Genomic DNA, 20,374 nt, shown 5'->3' with positions numbered 1-20,374 from the left:
TTAAATTGATATATATTTACATTTTTATTCTTTGTGGGTAGTTATTACATATTCTGAGAGTAATCTAGTTTAGTGGTTTCAATCATTATGGGGGAAATAAAATCCATGATAGTTTGAATAGATAAAACTGAAAAAGGAAGTTCAAATTTATAACCTTTTCTTAAATTTTACAAGTTCTTGGTATTATTTAATTCTGTATCTAGTTATAAATCAAACATTTTAAATATGACAATGCCCATGGATAGAAATATTTAACGTTTGTTTTTGCTGAGTGAAATAATTTTATTAACCTGTCTTGGAATGTCCAAAATATTTTCGATTAAGAGCCTATTGCATTTCAGGCACTTTTTTAGCTGCCAGAGGTACAGATATGAAAAGAGCAATAGGGTTTCTAGTCTCATGAAAGGAAGAAATTTATTTCTGAAAGAAAGGAAAAAGAAAAGAAACAAGCATATTGATACAGGCCAAATACGTCCCCCTAAAATGTGTACATTAGGAGGTGGCGTCTATGTGAGGTGATCAGGCCATGGGGTGAAACCTTTTAAGTGGGACTAATGCCCTTATAAAAGAGGTCAAGAACAACCTTTTGTGACAAGATGGCCGTCTCTGAAAAACTAACTCTCCACAGACACCAAATCTTTTAATGTCTTGATCTCGGATTTTCATGCCTCTATAAGAAATAAGTTTCTGTTGTTTTAAAGACACTCAGTTTACAATATTCTGACATAGCAACTAGAACAAACTAAGACACATGTATAGGGTATGTCAGGAAGTAATAAGTTCAGGGAAGAGAATGGTTAAAGTGGGAATACTTTAGATAAGGCGGTTGGTGCACATCTCTTGAGAAGGTGACTTGGGAAATAGATGTCAATGAAGATGAAGAGTAAGTCCTATGAATATTTGAGAGAAGACCAACCCTCCAAATATATTTTATGCCTACTGGAGAACCCTAATCTAAACACCCAACTTGTGAAATAATGAACAGTAGAAAAGCAGACCTAACACTTTTATAAAGATCAAAACTAGCTTCCTGTTATGGCACGGCAAGTCATGGGACTCAAAAATCACATAGACATAAACACTCACTGCCATGGCTCTGTGCCAGGGAAAAGTACAAATCCTGAACAAGCAAATTACATACATGAATAAGAGCTAATACAATCGACAAGCTGTTAACAACAACAAATAAAAATTCCGTGTCATGAACTGTTATAAAAGACATTTTCTTCAGAACTTTGACTGAGTCCTGACTATCTGTAAAAGTGAAAACTTGCTGGGAGAAAATTTAGATAGTTAAACCTGAAACAATGAAAGGAAGTCTCACCCTGAATCCCAGCCCTGAGATGGAATGAACTCTGCTTCTGCACAGAAGGCAGTTAAGACAAAGCCACTCATTCCACTCATTTTGGCCTCTTATTTTAAGGGAAAGTGTGGTCAATCTAGCTCTTTACGAAATTACATACATGTTTGAAATTAGGGCTTATTGAAGTCAAATATTGGTAACTACTGCTCCACACTAAATCACATTCCAGAGACCTTTCTAACTATGAGTTACTGATTACTCAAAAGATTGAGGAAACCATACGACTGAATGCAATTTAGTGCCCTTACAGAGTGCAGTTTGGCTCTGCTCTCTCCACCTTCAGTGGTTCCTCAATTCTTGGAGCATCCAATCCAAGCCTGCAAAGCTCACAAAGACTTTAGAATTTTAACCCACTTACATCTCCTGAAAAGTTTCAAAGGAACTCTTTTCTGTATCAGTTCTCTGACTTCTCCATGAAAAACAAATCCCTGTAATCATCATAGCCCTTGCTACAAGTGAAAGTTACTGCATTTATCTCCTACTTGATTTTAAATAGATGCCTTCAGTGTAGAAACTTTTTTTTCCATCTGCGAACACCAACTGAAAATTTTCATGTAGTTAGACTCGGGTAATATTTGTGAAATAAAGAAGTAGCTTCAGAATTAGTATACTAAATAAAGAGATGTGTTAAAAATTCTAGGTAGAATTAATCGTACTTGAATAGAATATGAAATCCTGAATAGTCCCCCTTCACCCCTAATTTAATATATAATTTCAAACATTGAAAAGCAGTGTATTTCTCAGTCCTATGTAAATTTCACTCAGATTGCTGTGGCTGAGAGTAAGAGGTCTTCCTATGAGTATCAGTAGACGATCAGGAGACATCAAGAAAAAGAAAAAACCTTCTTATCCCCCAAACGATTTTGGAGGTGACTGAAAGGAGGGTACTTAGTAATTTAGCTGAGGAAATGACGAGAAGGAAATTATTCTGTGTCTCAGGAACCATGTGGAATTCCAAGATAAGAAAAACAGTTGCTAATTTGAGTATAAAAGCAGGAAACATGATACACTTATTTCCTTTTATGCAAACAGAAGTATATGAGGGGTTGTGTGAAATTATTTTTCTCTTGCCGAACCACAAAGACATAGAATCAAACTGCTGCTTTTGGACATATTGGCTTTTCTTTCTTTCTTTTATTCTTCTCTATCTTCTGTTTCTTGTGGATATTATGGCTAATAACACAACAAGTTTAGGGAGTCCATGGCCAGAAAACTTTTGGGGTAAGGTATTTTCTTTTATTGTTTTTAATTTAAAAGTAGGACGCAGAGAAATGTACTACATAATCGATGAAAACATTGGAAATCTGAGGCATTTTCTTTACTGTAAATTGATTAAAGTTTTCATAGATGTATTACAAGTAATGTATCTATATAAAATGGCTTTAAAGTAGACCATTCAACAAGAATCTGGGCAACAACTACAGATTTGTAGCTGTTATTACAAAATTTAATTAGAAAATAGTGAGAATAAAAGTGAGAAAAGAAAATTGAGCTAAAAATAATTGTTGTTTAGAGTATGACAATGTGGATTTAGCTGGAAAAATTCTTGTAAGAAAATTCTTAAGGTTGTAAATTATGTATTTTATTTAATAAAACTAAGATTGTTTTTATGCAGGTTATTTTAACTTCTGTTGTCAGTGGTCTATGCTTTACTTTCCAAAATGAATCTAAATAACAAGACAGTACTTAAATGAATGAATTTAGTGTTTAATGACATAGATACCTCATGTTAAGTGAAATAAACCAGACACAGAAAGAAGAATAACACATGTTCTCACTGATATGTGGACACTAAAGAGATGACCTCGTGGGAGTAGAGAGTAGAACGGTGATCACTAGAAGCTGCGGAGTGTAGGGAGAAGGGGCAGTTAGGGAGATGTTGGACAGATACAAAATCACAGTTAGACAGAAGAAGTTCTAGTGTTCCATGGCAAAGTAGGGTAACTATGTTTGATAGCAATTCACTGTGTTTCTCAGGTTAGCTGGTAAAAAGGATTTGGAATTTCCAATACAAAATAAAGACACAGGTGTGAGATGGTGAATATGCTAACTACCCTAGTCTGATCATTATACCTTGTGTTCTTGTACTGAAAAATCACATCATACCCTATAAATATGTCCAGTTTCTGCATATCAATGAAAATATGGAATGATATTCTGAAATTAAAAAAAAACTATAACAGAAAACATTAAGCGGAAATAACATCACCTGGAACATTGTGATGGAAGTCTACACAGGCAAAAAGTGCTTTTTGGCGGAATTCAGACACAGCTAACAAGGCCCCTGTGCTCTGGTGCTAAGAACAGCAAAGCAATACTGAGGAACCACCGCCAGGGGCGCCAAGCTAGAGGTCAGAGAAGAAGGGCTCAGACGTGACACGTCGTGAACTCCCAGGGGCAGAGAAATTTTAAAAATAAAAGAGCAATTTGAATTAAATCCAGAAAAAAATACTTTCAAAAGTGAAAATTAAGTTTACAAAGAAATCTGTATTCCTATTTCTGCATCCTGAACAAGTTTTTAATCCTCTCTGGGATCCATTGCAGTCTCCTGTGATTCAAGGGGAAGTTTGAGAAGCCAGCCATAGTGGCTGCCTCTCCCAGGCAATGTTGCCTATTTGTCTAATGTCAGGGAAATGTGCACGAAAAAATGTATTCGTTCCATTTTGAATCACCAACCCTTTATGTTTTTCTCTAGCATGAAAAGGAAGAATATTGGTGAACATATTGATAAAATCAAATAAATTAAGAAGAAAATAAATTGTGCTTGAATATTATATAGAATGGTTTGAGTGATTAGGTTATTCTAGGTAGGTACCAATAGACAATAAACTTCTGAATTTTGGGAGGCCTAATCATGTTTCTTACAATATTACTTGCTGTTTTCATTTATAGAGAAAGCAAATATGTTAAATATAGATTGAAAAACAGCTGTAAGGTGTGTCAGCTAAATCCATCATTACAAAAATGACTGCATAAATTACTCTAAAATAAGTTACATCCAGGACCAGCAGTTAGTGTAATAGCTATGTCGCTGGACTCCCATGTAGTCAACCACAGTTCGTGTCCTGGACCCAGGTGCATGTGCCTGCGTACCCAAGATCCCGAGAGGAGAATGGAGAAAGGATTGTGGCGTGGCCACCCTCCCTGGGGGGAGATTTCTCGCTTTCTGTCTCTCTGTCTCTCTCTGTCTGGCGAGTGCACACGCCCTATAGCAAAAACCTCTCCAAAAAAAAAAAGTTATATCACAAAAATTAAAATGTCAAAGCAATGCCTATTTTTTTTAAACCATTCAAAGTTAAATTTCAGGTTCATATAAGTAAATCATTACCCACTGACTCAAAAAACATGAATAATTATCATTAATATAATCTGAAATTGATGAGAATGTTTCAGAAGTTCATCTATTGATTCTAAAAATTAGATATTTTTAATATGGAAGTCTATGTTTAAGGGGACAAACTTATTCCAAAGAGATCTTACCGTTTCTTTCTATTAGCATGTGAATATAATAAAGATTAGGTTGAAATAATGACATCCAGGAAGAGGAGTGTCCCTTTGATAAGTATAAACAAAACCAGTGCAAGTCTGGTGAGCAGATATTTGATGCTTGATGATTTGGGGAAAATATGAAAAATTGCAGCTGCATTTTTTAAAAAATATGAAGTATAAAGTGCAAGTTAGATGTGAATATGTAAAATGTAAACTTTTCCTGAAATGAAGATGTCAATCTTTTACATTTTTTTGTAATATCTCAGTTGATATCTGTTTTGATCACTGACTTCCTAAAATACTATTTTTGAAAATCTTGTACTTTGCAGTACTATATGTTGCTACCAAGTTATGTTGTCTCCTTGGCACTTTGAATTTAGAGAATAAACAAAAAATAGATGAGAAAAGCAAAATGTGTGTAGTACATCAAACCTTAACAATTTCCCAGATGTAACTCACCTGAAGTTCAGAAAAAGTTGATTTCCAGATAAAGCTCTCCTGATCTGCTTTAGTGAAGGCTAAAAAAATAAGAGAATGGTGCCAGGTTATTGTCAAAGAAGATAGCTTGCATCTTCATAGTCATCACCTACTAAAATTGAATTAATGTGCCAGCATTAAAGCAGTTAATGCAAGGTTCAGCAACATTTGCCTGAGGGTGAGACATAGACATCGACTACCACTGGACTCCCTACCTTTGCTTTTGTTCATGCCCTCCCTTTCTGTGTAAACATTCCCCACAAAACAGCAGGAAACATGACCCGGGAATGTTTACTGCACCCTGCCCTAATGCACCAGCAGACTACTATCACTGAACTCCATTATTCTTGTAGTACTGGAAAGTCCTACGGAAAGCCTGAATTTGGTTGTATCTGTTCTCTCATTTTGCAATTTTTGTTTCTCTTTTGGCTGTCATTGTGAATAGTTAGAGGAAGATATTGGTCTAGGAGCTTACGTTTATTCACCTAATTTAATCTTCACTAAGAATACTGTGTCAATCTCAAAAGGATTATATTCTTGGAGGTGATTATGTGTCTGCACATATACAAACATAAGCCTATATTATTGAATAATACAAAGGAATATATGATTAAATGATGATGCTTGATAACGTGTTATAGGAGTTAAACATGTATGTATGGTTGAAATAGTTCCTACATTCTTCTTAGAAAAAAAATTGGGTATTCTCTGTCCCAGAAAGTCAGATAAGTTCCAAAGAGGGAGATAATTCTAAGGACACTGTAGTCATTCATTTCTTACCTATTAACTCCTTCTCATTCAGTTCCTTAGTTCACTCAGAAAGTATTGGCTGGCCATGTTAGGCAATGTGTTAGGAGTTAGTGACATAAACAAGGCATCATTTGAAAATTTTAAGGAGCTTGGAAGAAATGTTATCAGCAAATATGCAGAAGTAAAAACAGATGAATTTGGGGAGAAGTGGATGGCTTGACTTAGCAAAATTGTACATGGAAGTGACAGGGACATGGTTGGAAAGGAGGCTGGAGGCAGATTTCTGTAAGATTTTGAATGTCAGTATAAACAAAGTAAGGATTGCTGCTGCTTCTCACGGTCAATAACATAAGTTAGAAGCTGGAGACGGAGTTTATCCTGTAACTAGTTACGGGCAGATAGTCAATAAGCACCATCAAACTCTCAAAAAATTCAGCACGTTCTTAGTATTCATCGTTAAAAGTTATAGCACATGCAAATCATTTCTCATTACCATCAATCAATCAAAATCAATTGCTTTCCTTTGAGCAATTATCCTGATTCCTGTTTTTCTTCAAATACCCATTCCTGGTTTCTCATCTGATCATTCTTCAGATACCCCTATGACTTGGGACTTGGTCAGATTGTTTTCATCAGAGATCTTTCTTAATATCAAAATGGCTGCAGTCCTGCTAACCATCAAACGGGCCCACTTCAGTTCGACCTAATTTAACTTAATCATTTGCAAGACTCCCTACTTGAGAGCACATGGGAAGGTCCTGGGTTTGCATCCTAAGATGTCCCTGTACACACCTGGCACATATGGATGCCCATGACCTTGACTGGCTGTGGCTGGAGTAGGATCATGGCACAAAGAATCTGTTGGAGTCTCTGTCTTTCATGGAAGAAATAAATACACTTAATAAAACACAGAGAAATCCTTAAAGTTGCTGCACCTGAATACCTGGAGAGAACTATAAGAACTCAATCTCTCACTGGGATCCACAGAGATTATAATTCAGTAGGTAGGTGGTGGAGCCTACAAAGCTGTCCTTTTCAAATCAATTCCTGACTCAGAACTTATGCATCTAAATTCATGAGAGAAACTGGATATAATTGCCTTTTCTTGAATAGCCTTTTTAGGTTTTGGTATTAATGTCATGCAAGCTTCATAAGTATGTTGAAAAGTGGTCTCCATTTTTCTATTATCTAGAAACATTGGTGTAAGATTGGCATGGTTTATTTTTTAAATGTTAGAAAAAAATTCATCACAGTAATGATATGTAGTTTTTGTTATTATTTTATTATTTTTTTTTAGTTTTGCTGTAGGGTGCATGTGCTCACCAGAGGCAGTGAGAGAGAGAGAGAGAGAGGACGGAAAGTGAGAAATCATCCTCCAGTGGGGATACCCATGCTGCAATCCCTTTTCCTCCCTCTTCCTCTTGGGATTTTGAACACACACACATATTCCCTAGTGTGATTTTCAAACCGCCAAGTTGCTGACTCAAACCATGCAGTCAGCCATGTGGGATCCAGTGCCTTAAGTCTTAACCTCCATGTCACCTTCTGACCCAATATATAATATTTTTTAATGGGAAGGTTTTAAATCACACATTCAATCTTTTTCTTTCTTTCTTTCTTTCTCTTTTTTTCTGGTGCTTTGTTGTTCTTGTTGTTTTTTGTTTTGTTTTGTTTTGTTTTGTTTTGTTTTGTTTGAGAGGTTTTTGTTATAGGGCCTCATGTGTTTGCCAGAAAGACAAAGAGAGACAGAGAGACAGAGAGACAGAAAGCAAGAAATCATCCTCCAGGAAGAATGGCCATGCTGCAAAATCCCTTCTCCTCCATTCTCTTCTCGGGATCTTGGGCATGCACATACACGCACCTGGAGGGAGTCTAAGCCAGGGTCCAGGACTTGAACTGTGGCCAGCTACATGGGAGTCCAGCAACATAGCCATTACACTAACTGCTGGTCTCTCATTTACTTTTTCTTAAAAAGTAATATAAGCTAATGAATATAGTTTCCATTAACCAGCAACTCTAGTTAGACATCAGAGGTAGAACAGGATATGATTTAAACATTTTTTTTTAAAGTTTTACTTGTTTATTTCTCTATGAGTGAGAGAAGGGGAGAGAGAACATTCCATATAAGGTCTTGACACTATGACTCACCACCACCTCAGCCAGTCCTGGGTCATGAGTGCACTTGCAAAGCCCTAAGTCAGGAGCACATCTGGTGCATTGAAATATCGGCAAGGAAGGAAGTGTGGCTGGAGCTGAATGACCCATAGGAACGGAGAGTCCAGAAGATGAGCCCAGACAATCAGGAACCTATCAAGTAGGGACTTTGGGGCCATTTTTAGGTGACTGCATTTACTTTGGGAGACATAGAGACTTAGGACAGAAATGTAATTTGATTATATTTTGAAAGATTCACTCTGGCTACTGCATTGAAAAATAGTAGTTAGGTCACGAGGGAGGTGGCTAGGCTACAAACAGGAAGATTAATTGGAAAACTGTTGCACTATTCCAGGTGAGGGGTGATGGTCACTTGGACAAAGGAAGTAGCAGAGAAGTATGAGAAGTTGAACTCTGATTTTTGTGTGTGTGAAAACAGACCCAGTAGGATAATAGCAGATGACATATACATACAAAATACTTCCTTTTTGGCCATTTACATTGTCCTAACAAGATTTCTGTGCCCTGAATATTATTCCCCCTAAAAATCTTTTTGCCAAAAGCCTTGTCCCAACCGTCATCCTGTACACTCTAAGATACCAAGACTTGCACAGCTGCTTTGGTAAAAGGTGACTTCATGATTCATGTAACTGGAAAGCACTCGGGATTTTTTTTTTTTTTTTGAGAGTTTTGGTATATGGCACATTCACTCTCCAGAGAGAAAGACACAGAAAGTGAGAAATCACTCGCCAGGGAGGATGGGCATGCTGCAATCCCTTCCCTTGGGATTTTGGGGACACAGGCACACATGCCTGGCATGAGTTTCAAGCCTCCAGGTCTGGGACTCCAGCAACATAACCATTACACCAACTGCTGGTCCCCTGAATGTTTTAATCAAATTCCGTTCTGTGGTCACTGATAAAACCACTTTCAGATGTTGGAACAATTCAACCAAAGGCCACTAGATGGTGACATCTACCAAATTTTAATACCAATGGACAGAATTTGAGGTATTGTTTGTATTTACTGAAAACCACATTCAATATGAGAATCTTAGAACTGGAAGGCATCATACTGGTATTCATGACTAGGCCAAGAATGGCCCAAATGATGCAAGTTACACAACCACTAGAGGTAATAGCTACAGTTTATTGAAGACTTTCAACTTCCAGCCACTTCCTGGTTGTGTAGACATACAGCACAAATTAGGATAATAACACTTAATTTATATGGCATATCTTAACCAATGTTTGAATTTATTACTTTTATCTTCAAAGGGATACCTAAATTCTTTAAAATAGCTATTTGGTCTAATTAGTTAAATTATATTGTAGCTATAAGATAAGATTATGGTTCATTTTTTTTTTCTCTTCAAAGATTGTCGTTCTCAAAGAAGTAATATCTGCATCAGTGTCTTTATTTTTCAGGTACATTTTCAGGTTATTAGATTTTTTTTAAAAATCCCCCAAAATTTATTGTAAAAACTTCCCAGGGGCTGGCCCTATGGCCTAGTGGTTAAGGGAGTTGATTTCCACATGGCTAATCATGAGGTTCAAGTGCCAGACCCGGTGGCTTTAAAAATACACTGGGTACATGTGCACGATGCCCAAAATTTCCAACAGGATGGAGAAATGGTGAAGAAGGAATTGCAATAGGACCGTTACCCATGGATGGTGTTTCCTCCCTCTCCTTCCTTCTCTGGCTCTCCCTAATGATGGCATGTGCACTCTGGCAAAATTTGGAAACAAAGCTTGGTAGAATGGAATTATGGATATAAAATATAGTATGATTAATGTATGCTGCTTTCCTTATGCTTTCTTCAAAATCTATAAATGTGGATGAGTTCAAAAAATCATTAACTATAATTAAATAAGAATCCCTTGGGAGGATCACCCTGGAATAGGCGATGTTTCAATTATGTCTCCTGACATTTCTTTCTTATAGCTTTTCTGCATTTCTACATTTGTTGTTGCGGTTTGGATTTAGGGTAGCTTAACAAAATAGATAAGTTTTTCATCATGTATTTTAGAAAGTCTTCAGATTTCTTGTCAGCATTATTATTTATAACTATTTTTAAAATTCTGCACTTACAGCAAGGTTATAAGAATTAGTGTAATAATTTATAAAATGTATGTTCACCTACTTATGCCTTAGGTAGCAATTTTGCGGTATATGTAGTCAAGAACGAAAGTTAAGCAAAGCTGCATCAAACCAATATCTTTCTCCTATTATGTCTTGTTAATAACTCTGTAACTCCATCTTATTCCACTTCATATTCTTTCAAAAAATTGTTTTCTTTGATTGTCAGGGAGTATATGCACTTGCTGAGAGAGAGAGAGAGAGAAAGAGAGAGAGAATTCTCTAATGGGGCACAGTCACACTGCAATCTTCTCTGTATCTTTGTCCTGTACCCAGTATGTTTTTCAGGCTGTTGAGGTCAGCCAGGATTCACTTGGAATCCAGCTCCCTATGCATAACGCTTAACCACTGTACTACAGGGCCAGCCTCATTCAAAATTAAATTGCCTATTACTGATGTATTTATATTACTCTCCTGGTTCTCATGCATTTTTAAGTTACTTACTCCTTTGCAGATAGCTACATAGCCCTATGTTTTATGATATTTTAAATCACTGTCAAATTTTGGGCACAGACAACAGGTCTACCATATTAAGTAGAAATTGTATCAAGCCCACAAGAGGAAAAAAAAAATTTTGAGAGATTTTTGCCATAGGGCCTGTGTGCTTGCTGGGGAGAAAGATAGACAAAAGGTGAGAAATCAGTCCCTGAAGGGGATAGCCACACCACAATCCCTTCTCTTGGGATTTGGGCATACACACACATGCACCTGGCACTGAGTTTCAAGTCGCCAACTCCGGAATTTAAAACTGTGATCAACTTCATGAGAGTTCAGCAATGTACACTTTGCACCATCTGCTGATCCTGATAATTATTATTTTAAATAAATTTATTGTCAGATTGTACTCCTGAAAATATTGTTTTAGTTTTAGTGCTATCAAAAATAATCTTTTTGCTGACAAAAATGAAATTTTTCACTTAAGGGGAGAGTGGTGGTCCAACAGAGTCTTTAATAACTTGTCCAGTGAAATTTGGATATTACTCTAGTTTTCTTTTCTCAGAATAATATTCTTTGGACATAAAACAATTGTCTGACAAAATATATTTCTCACTCTATGTTATTTGTTGTTTTTACCAGTTTTCACAATCACTTCAATGGACAAGAAATTATTTTCCCTTGATTGTATATTTTAAAAATTTCTAATTTATTTTTTGAAACCGAATTTTACTATTATTCCACCATAACTAACACTTATATTGGGAACATATTATTTGTCAGAGGAGTCCATGATTGAGTCTCAAAGAATATACAGTCAGATCATGTATCAGAACTCCTGTAATCTTGAGATATTTTTACTGTTGTAACTTAACATTTTATCCTTCAGATTCTGAGTTTAGCTCCATTTTACTGAAATAAACATACCTTTTTAATTTTATCTGTGATGCCTGCTGGTGTTCTGAGATATTTAGTCTTCAGTCTAACCTAGGGGTCATTATGTACAAACACAAGGGCATACACTGGTGATTTTGAGTATGTGTCTTCTCAGTTAATGTCATACATTACTGTAAATGATCCCCTGAGCAGTGATAGTTGTCGGTTAATTATTAAAATGCATCGTGGGTTAGCTCTGCCACACAAACTTTAGCTTCTGTATAAATGTCTATAACATGAGGCTGACTCAGAGCATTTTGTTCTCTCTTTTCCTCTTTAATTGCGAGAGAGAGCGTACATTCACCAGAGAGACAGAGAAAGTGTGTGCGTGAGGAAGAGAGAGAGCGAGCGAAGTGCCACGATGGGCAGCAAGGTCCACAGGCCATGCTCCATCCCCAGACTCAGCCAGGCTGGCTCACAGGCATGTGGACACATGTTCCCAGCGGGTACAGGAAGGCCTCAGGAGGGGAACTTGGGACCTCGCCCTGTTGGTCCAGCATCACAGAGCATAGTGTTACCACTGTGCCATTGTCTGTTCCCACAGTATGCTGCTGATTCTGGAAAACTTACTGTAGAATACCCAGTATTATTGTACCACCACTTTCTCTAGTATTTCTGTTTATAATAGGCTACATATACTCTGGAATTAAATTGATAACAATTTTTTATGGATTTTATGTTCTTCATTTTCTTTTTTTTTTTTTTTTAATCTTACACCTAAGGAATAAATAAGCAATGTAGCTATTCAACCTTGGACTCAAAACCTCACTTGACCCGTCCTTGAAGTGTGAGACTATGGCTTGTTGTTTTTCTCTCAGTAGCCTCGGCTATTAAATGGGAATAATGCTAGCATTTATTTCCCTTAATAGGGCTGGTTGAGAATTGAGAATTAACTAGTGCAATCCACTTCAGAGTACCTCGGACATACAAATGCTAATCGAAGAGTAGTTATCTCATAAAGTAATGGGATTAAATTGGAAATGAGAAATTATATGATTTAACAAAATAATGAAAAAAAAATAAGAGCAGCATTTTGTACTATGGACCTCCAAACAACAAATTTTTCTTAAACTTTTAATGAAACTTTTCTGGATGGGAATAATGGAACTTCAAATTTAGAAGGAGCTCACATTTTATTTACTCAGCCCTACCTGATTCATATTTTAACTATTCAGAAACATAGTATCTAGAAGGACCATGAAGAATCTTTCATTCATCTATTCTGAATGGAGAAAAGATGGAAATTCAGGTTGATTTTGGTCATATTCTTTGATTAAAATGTTCCTTATTGCAATTTACTCAGGAATTCTCTGAGGTATAAACAATTCTGTAAATGAGTACCTTCTTCCATGGACAACTGGTCACTTAATAATATATAATGATAAATTATTCAAATTATATGCAGTGAATCTCAAAAAATTATTGTCAAGACTCTTTAAAATAAGATTAAATTTGTTATTTTTTAATCCAAAATACTATATTAAGTAAAATGCCTAAACTCATGCCCTTCTTTGGAAAGACAAGAAAGTACTTGGGTCTATGAAGAATTTGAGAAATTCATGATTTTTGTCTAGCCAATTTCTAGGGCATTTATTTACTTTAATGAAAACATTTTTCAGTGAATTATGTAGTGTTTATAAGAGATAAAAAATCTTTTGTTGTTGTTGTTAAAGAAGTTTTTTTTGCTATAGGGCACATGCGCTCACCAGAAAGACAGAGAGAGACAGAGAGACAGAAAGTGAGAAATCACCCCTCAGGGAGGATGTCCACACTGCAGTCCCTTCTCCTCCATTCTCTTCTCAGGATCTTGAACACGCACGCACATGCACCTGGCATGAGTTTAAGCCACCAGGTCCGGAACTCAAACCACAGTTGACTACATGGGAGTTCAGAGACATAGCCATTATGCTAACTGCTGGTCCCAAGAGTTAAAAATATTAAAGAGAATTTAGTCTTAATTATTATATGAAAATTAAAATTTTGAAAATGTATTATTTCATCAACTATTATTAAAAAATAGTAAAGGTGTGTGAATATCATGAGGTGGGCAGAAACATAAAAGTTTTTTGGAATGCTCTGACTTAACCTAATAATTATTATTAGAAAATAACATAATTTACAAGTCCCAGAATGAGCGCCCCTAAGCCTCAGTTTACTCCTCTTCACACCTAAATATCTTATTTCTAGTATATCAACAGGTATAATACTTTGGAATGATTTTTACATTCTTTTGACTTTAGGCGTAACATGGTCAAGTTTTTTCTTTCCAGAATAAGCCATCATTATGGCATGTCTAAAGAAATGTTCAGACTTGTTTGCCTATGTTCTCCAATCTGTGTCTCCACTGTCTCAAGGGTATCACTGCTAGCTCCAGCTCTCCTCCTTACTAGGTGACGCTCAAGCTTAGTTTTGTTCTCTCAAGTCCACCATAGAGAGGCAGAACTTCTGAGATAGGTACTCAGGGGGTTCCATCATCTGATTTTAGCCTGCTGGGCAACATGGCCAATGACCCCTCACTGCCAGACTGAGAGGATAGCTTTCTTACCTTTATTTTGTCTATTCATTTATTATTTCTTATTTCCACTTAATTTTTATACATGTTTGTAGAGTACACTATGATTTTTCAAGGCATGTATGTAGTGTGTGATAATCAAGTCAAGGATAATACCATTTTCATCATTTTCATCACCAGAAAGACAGAGAGAGACAGAGAGACAGAAAGTGAGAAATCACCCCTCAGGGAGGATGTCCACACTGCAGTCCCTTCTCCTCCATTCTCTTCTCAGGATCTTGAACACGCACGCACATGCACCTGGCATGAGTTTAAGCCACCAGGTCCGGAACTCAAACCACAGTTGACTACATGGGAGTTCAGAGACATAGCCATTATGCTAACTGCTGGTCCCAAGAGTTAAAAATATTAAAGAGAATTTAGTCTTAATTATTATATGAAAATTAAAATTTTGAAAATGTATTATTTCATCAACTATTATTAAAAAATAGTAAAGGTGTGTGAATATCATGAGGTGGGCAGAAACATAAAAGTTTTTTGGAATGCTCTGACTTAACCTAATAATTATTATTAGAAAATAACATAATTTACAAGTCCCAGAATGAGCGCCCCTAAGCCTCAGTTTACTCCTCTTCACACCTAAATATCTTATTTCTAGTATATCAACAGGTATAATACTTTGGAATGATTTTTACATTCTTTTGACTTTAGGCGTAACATGGTCAAGTTTTTTCTTTCCAGAATAAGCCATCATTATGGCATGTCTAAAGAAATGTTCAGACTTGTTTGCCTATGTTCTCCAATCTGTGTCTCCACTGTCTCAAGGGTATCACTGCTAGCTCCAGCTCTCCTCCTTACTAGGTGACGCTCAAGCTTAGTTTTGTTCTCTCAAGTCCACCATAGAGAGGCAGAACTTCTGAGATAGGTACTCAGGGGGTTCCATCATCTGATTTTAGCCTGCTGGGCAACATGGCCAATGACCCCTCACTGCCAGACTGAGAGGATAGCTTTCTTACCTTTATTTTGTCTATTCATTTATTATTTCTTATTTCCACTTAATTTTTATACATGTTTGTAGAGTACACTATGATTTTTCAAGGCATGTATGTAGTGTGTGATAATCAAGTCAAGGATAATACCATTTTCATCATTTTCAACAAAGAGCATTACATTATGTTGTGCGCTCTCAGTTTTCATTCTAAGGGCATTGCAGTGTGTGTGTGTGTACGTATAAATTGAGCTCTTCTAAAATGTAAACTCTGACAGGGTAGAGACTTTGTTTCCTTTACTGTTATCTATGTACTAGTTTGTATCTCACAGGTACTTTCTATTTTAAACAAATTTTTAAAATTCTCTTTTCACTTTGATTTAGTGCTAGTAATTATTCTTGTCTCTTCATACCACACTGATTAATCTTTCTTAGTTTCCTTATTTACTTCTGCCAATTGTTAAATTCTGCTTTTCCTGGAAGTCTATTCTTAATTTCTTTTTTTAAAAAATATTACTTTATTTAACTTTATTTATTTATTTATTTAAACTTGACCAGAGAGGGACAGAGTGAGAGGGAAAGAAAGAGAGAAAGACACCAGATCCGGGAATCGAACTGCAGTACACCATGTGAGGAGTCCAGCACCCTTAACCACCACATCTGCCTGTCCCTTAACTTACTTCTTCTTTAAAAAAAAAAAAATTTAACAGTTTTGTACCTGGCTTTGAAAAGTTATACACCTGTATCTACCAAAAGAATAGAATTCTTTTTAATTTGGCTTGACAGTCCCAAACCTCATCTACCAAAGTATCCACTACTATTTTCAAACAGAAATGTTCTATACTATGATTTACAGTGAAAAAAAAATAATTACAATCCCTCTGATACATTTTAGTCCTCTGTTTTATTCTGAATAACAGATAGCCTATTTTAAGTTTTGAAGCAGATGGTAAACTTTCCTGTAGGTCTTGTGAGGTTCATCTTGTCATGGGACAAAAACTGCACAGAAAATAATAAAGCTTCATCTTTTTGAGGTTGAAGTAAAGAGAACTTGAGCAACTGAACAGCAAAGCTCCAGGGACAGTAAGATGTGATCTAACATTCTGTGGTTATTATGCTCTTTGCCGTTTCTTGAGGCCAGTGTAGTGTTCTACTTGCCACAATAGAAAACAGGCTGTAAATAAAATATTTCTAAACTCACATTCCAAAACATGTTAGTAGGCTTTTCACTAGACATAGTAAAGCATTTTAAGAACAATACTAATATTGCTCAGCTCTTCTTTTGCTGAAAGTAAGTTCTTCATGCTGACATTGCCAGTATTAAGAAGTACAAATATAATCACTCTTCCCATTACCACAGAGTTCCTCTTCCTCCATCTTCCTCTGAAGGACAAGCAAAAGGTTGAGGTATGCATTTCAGAAGATAAACTGCAGCATGAAGACCCCCTATGTTCACCCAGACTGTATGCACCTTTCGCCATACATGTCCCATTCCAGATAATGCCTTGGTAAAGCATTTCTTGTCCTGAATTAAGTAGGACAGCTTGGCCTGTTCCAGGTCTACAGACGCGGCTCATCTCTTGTAGGCATGCTGGATAAAGGTTCCAGTTTCTCTTTTGGGGGCTCGTCCTTTTTTCCAAATGGCATACCTGTTACAATAATATCCACAGAGCCAGTTCTCAGTGGCAGATTGCAGATATCCCACTGAAGAGCATGTACAGGCAAGCCCCAGGAGGGTTTGCCCTCTTTCATTTGACTCTTGGTCAATAAAGATGAGATGTTATTTGCTGCTCAATTCACAGCCAATGGAGTATTATCACCAGCAATATGGTAACAGTTAGATGATTCTATAGCACTGTCTATGGTATTGCCCCTGTTCCACACATGGGGTCAACTATTGTATTAGTAGGTTGAGGAGCACAGAGTCTGAGCATCCCACAGGCAAGAGTTGACCTGAGGGTTGTGTGTCCAAAATGCGTGATATTTCTTCAGTGGAGACTCTCTTTAGTCAAAGCGATACCCACAGTGACTTCATTATCATGGATATTTAAAAGAACTCATATAACAAATTTGGTCATATCAGCCTTCCACTTAAAGTGATCTTGAGCAGTACCCTCAAAATCTCTTGCAACCTCATTTGAGGTAAAGCAGTGTTTCTCTCCTGCCCTATACATGTAACTCTAAGTTTTTATCACTTGAGGCTCTGTTTCTTCTTTTGCATTTTCATCAGCCTTATCTTAGCAAGATGCCAAATCATCACCTACTAATAGTGACACCTCTTCGATGGCTGGGTTTTCATAACTGTCTAAAATATGTGAATCTAAAGCATTGTTAGTGGATTCTTTTTAACATCCCTCTCATCTAGTTTGTCTCCTTGCCCATCTTTAATCTTCCCTTTACATGTATTCTGATTTATCTTTTTATAACTTTTTTTCCTTGAAACCGTTATTAATTTTCCATACTTTTAGAGGATCTGACCATGGAAGTTTTCCAGCCAAGTCTTCAAAATCCTTTTAAAACTTCTTCCTTTGTTTTTTTGAATTGGTAATCTTTGAACTCCTGAACCACCATAGATAAGTTATCAACTGATCTCAGACAATGAACCTGAGCCAGACTTTCCACTGAAATGTCAATATATATCTTGCTTCGGCCTTTGCTGATTTTACATGATGACCCCAATTCTCTCTCTTGTCATCTGCAGCTATCTGCTCAAAGCCAGTGAACACAGTGTCTCCGATAGTAACTTGGAGATGCTTGCGTTCACTGTTGAGGCTACTTTCTGTCACTTGTACAGACCTCTGATTCTCATGAAGGTTCACATCCAGGAGTTGGTTAGTGGCTTCTTCTATAACTGACATGCTGGCAGTGCTTCCAAGATTTCCAACACAGTCCCAGTCACTGGTCACCAGTCACTAGTTCAGACCCTTCTGGCTCTTGCACCCTGCCAGCTCCAACCTACTTCTTTATATGAGGAGCCTTCAAAAAGTTCATGAAAAGTACATATTATGAAAAAAGAAAAACTATGCATGGTTTTCAACATTTCTGCATCAAAATAAACTCATACCTTAATTCCATTTTCCACAACTTTTGAGATCTGCTTGTATATATCCTTATTTTTAGTGTGAGTGCTTTCTATTGATAGTGAAATTTACCTTTAAGGTCTAATTTTAGGTTCATTGTCATGAGGGATCATAAATTTTTCCCTTGTCTTGGCTCATTTACTTTGCTATGGGGTTTCCTAAAAACATTTCTCCATTTCTTTCTTTTTCTAAATGGTTTTATTGATATATAACTCACATACCATATAATTAATCTCCTTAAAGCATACAATTAAGTTGTTTCTATCATAGTCTCAAAGCTGTGAAACCATCATTGAAAACCTAATGTAAGAACATTTTTGTCCCTCAGAAAGAGACTCACACCTGTTAGGATTTCCTCTCCTTCCCTTCTCATCCTCTAGCTCCCAGCCATCAGCAATCATTCATGTATTTTTCTGGTTTTATAGTTTTGCCTGTTCTGGGCATTTTGTGTAACTTAAATAATGTAATGCATAGTCTTTGTTTTCTTTGTGTTATTCTTCCTCAGGGAGGTATCAGATTTCAAGATTGTCTTCTCACTTGTGAGTTCCTTTTCTGTAGCTAGGTGTATGCCTCTGTACTAGAGTCTCTCTTCATTAATTTCATAGGTTTTTCCAGAATTGTCTTTCTTCATGAAGGCTTATTCAGGAAGCACAGTAGATAAATTACTGCTAGCTGTTTTTATATGTTCTTTCTCTAGGTAACTTGAAATTTGATACTATTTGTCTTCAAATTATGCTGGAGGTATAGATTTTATATGATTTATTTGTTTATTTTGTTGTTCTCTTTTGGGGGAAAGAAATGTTGGAAATTTCTGATTTTTTTGACTGCCTTGGCAATACAGAATTCCTACAACTTCTTTTAAAGGAGGACTTTAGGTTCTAAATATTTGAGCACTGAAAGTTAATTTGGAATTTGACTATACTACCAATAACACTAATTTTCAGTTCTGACTATATTTGCTTTTTCTAGATCGTGCCTAACTCTATGAAAGCTCTGTCTGAAGAGATTGAATTTTAAAGCTATGACTCAATATTGTTTTTATGAGACACACTTTGGAATAATAATACTAGGCCTAGCAAATCTATCCTCAATCATCTTATAATTCAGAAGTCATCTTCCTGTTAGAAATAATTTATTATTAGATTTGACATAATTCATTGTTTTGGAAGCTTTTTGGTAGAAACATTTGTGAAGATAATTGTGAAAGTAAAGCATAAACGGGGGCCGTCCTGTGGCATGGTGGTTCAAGTGCCTAGATCCAATGTGGATCAATTGGAGTCCCAGACCTGGCAGCCTTTGGGTATGTATGCATGCATGCTTTAACCCTGAAAGGAAGGAGATGGAGGAGAAATGACTGTAGCTTGGTCATCCACATGGCGAGTACTTCCTCACTTACCCTGTCTCCTCTCTCTCGTCTCTGGTGACTACTCACACCCTTTGGCAAAAATTTTAAAAATGAAAACATAAAAAAACCCACAAACATATGGCCTTTTCACAGGAAATTATATATATATATATATATGGCATAAAGAGACTGAAATAAATCCTAAAGTTAGGCAGTAATAATTACTTTTACGTGTTTGTTGACATTGGTTTGTTTTATTATTTCTGCATTCTAGATAGTCTATAATTACTGTAGATTATAGCAATTACCTGGAAAGAAACTTAGTAATCATACAATATAATTTCCAGGCCAGCTAGGGGACATGGTGGTTAAGGTGACTGGGTCTCACATGGCCTACTGTGCTAGTGAAGGCCCAGACCTGGTGACTGAAAAGAATGCCATGCACGCATGTGTGTGCGTGTGTGCACGTGTGCTCAAAATCTTAAGAGAATGGAAGGGAGAAGATTGCATCATGGTCATCCCCCCTGTATATGTGTGCGGGGGAGGGCGCTTTCTCACTTTCTCTCTCTCTTCTTCTCTCTCTCTTTCTCTCTGGTGAGCATATGTGCCCTATAGAAAATGAAAAACAAAAATATCTAACTCCCTCATTAAGAAAAAATGAAATCAGCAAATTTGAACCAATTCCCTAAAAATCACAGAATGTGTT

The 20,374-nt window shown here is 36.5% G+C and overlaps 1 protein-coding gene and 1 pseudogene across 1 annotated transcript in view; one reads left to right on the top strand and one right to left on the bottom strand.

Annotated features, from left to right (window-relative positions):
- Positions 1-2,400: 2,400 nt before the first annotated feature.
- MYCT1 (MYC target 1) overlaps positions 2,401-20,374 on the top strand; it is a 22,173-nt gene continuing 4,199 nt past the window's right edge. The window contains exon 1 of the mRNA XM_006139999.3: positions 2,401-2,584. Within this exon, the coding sequence (XP_006140061.2) occupies positions 2,533-2,584 (52 nt within the window). The 5' untranslated portion in view covers positions 2,401-2,532. The remainder of the gene's footprint in view (positions 2,585-20,374) is intronic.
- LOC102495756 (THUMP domain-containing protein 3 pseudogene) lies at positions 16,595-18,101 on the bottom strand (annotated as a pseudogene).

This window comes from Tupaia chinensis, unplaced genomic scaffold (assembly GCF_000334495.1).
Source record: "Tupaia chinensis unplaced genomic scaffold, TupChi_1.0 Scaffold000014_1, whole genome shotgun sequence".
NCBI classification, from domain to species: Eukaryota; Metazoa; Chordata; class Mammalia; order Scandentia; family Tupaiidae; genus Tupaia; species Tupaia belangeri.
Note: the sequence above shows the minus strand (reverse complement) of the source record. Positions and strands in the feature narration are given on the sequence as shown.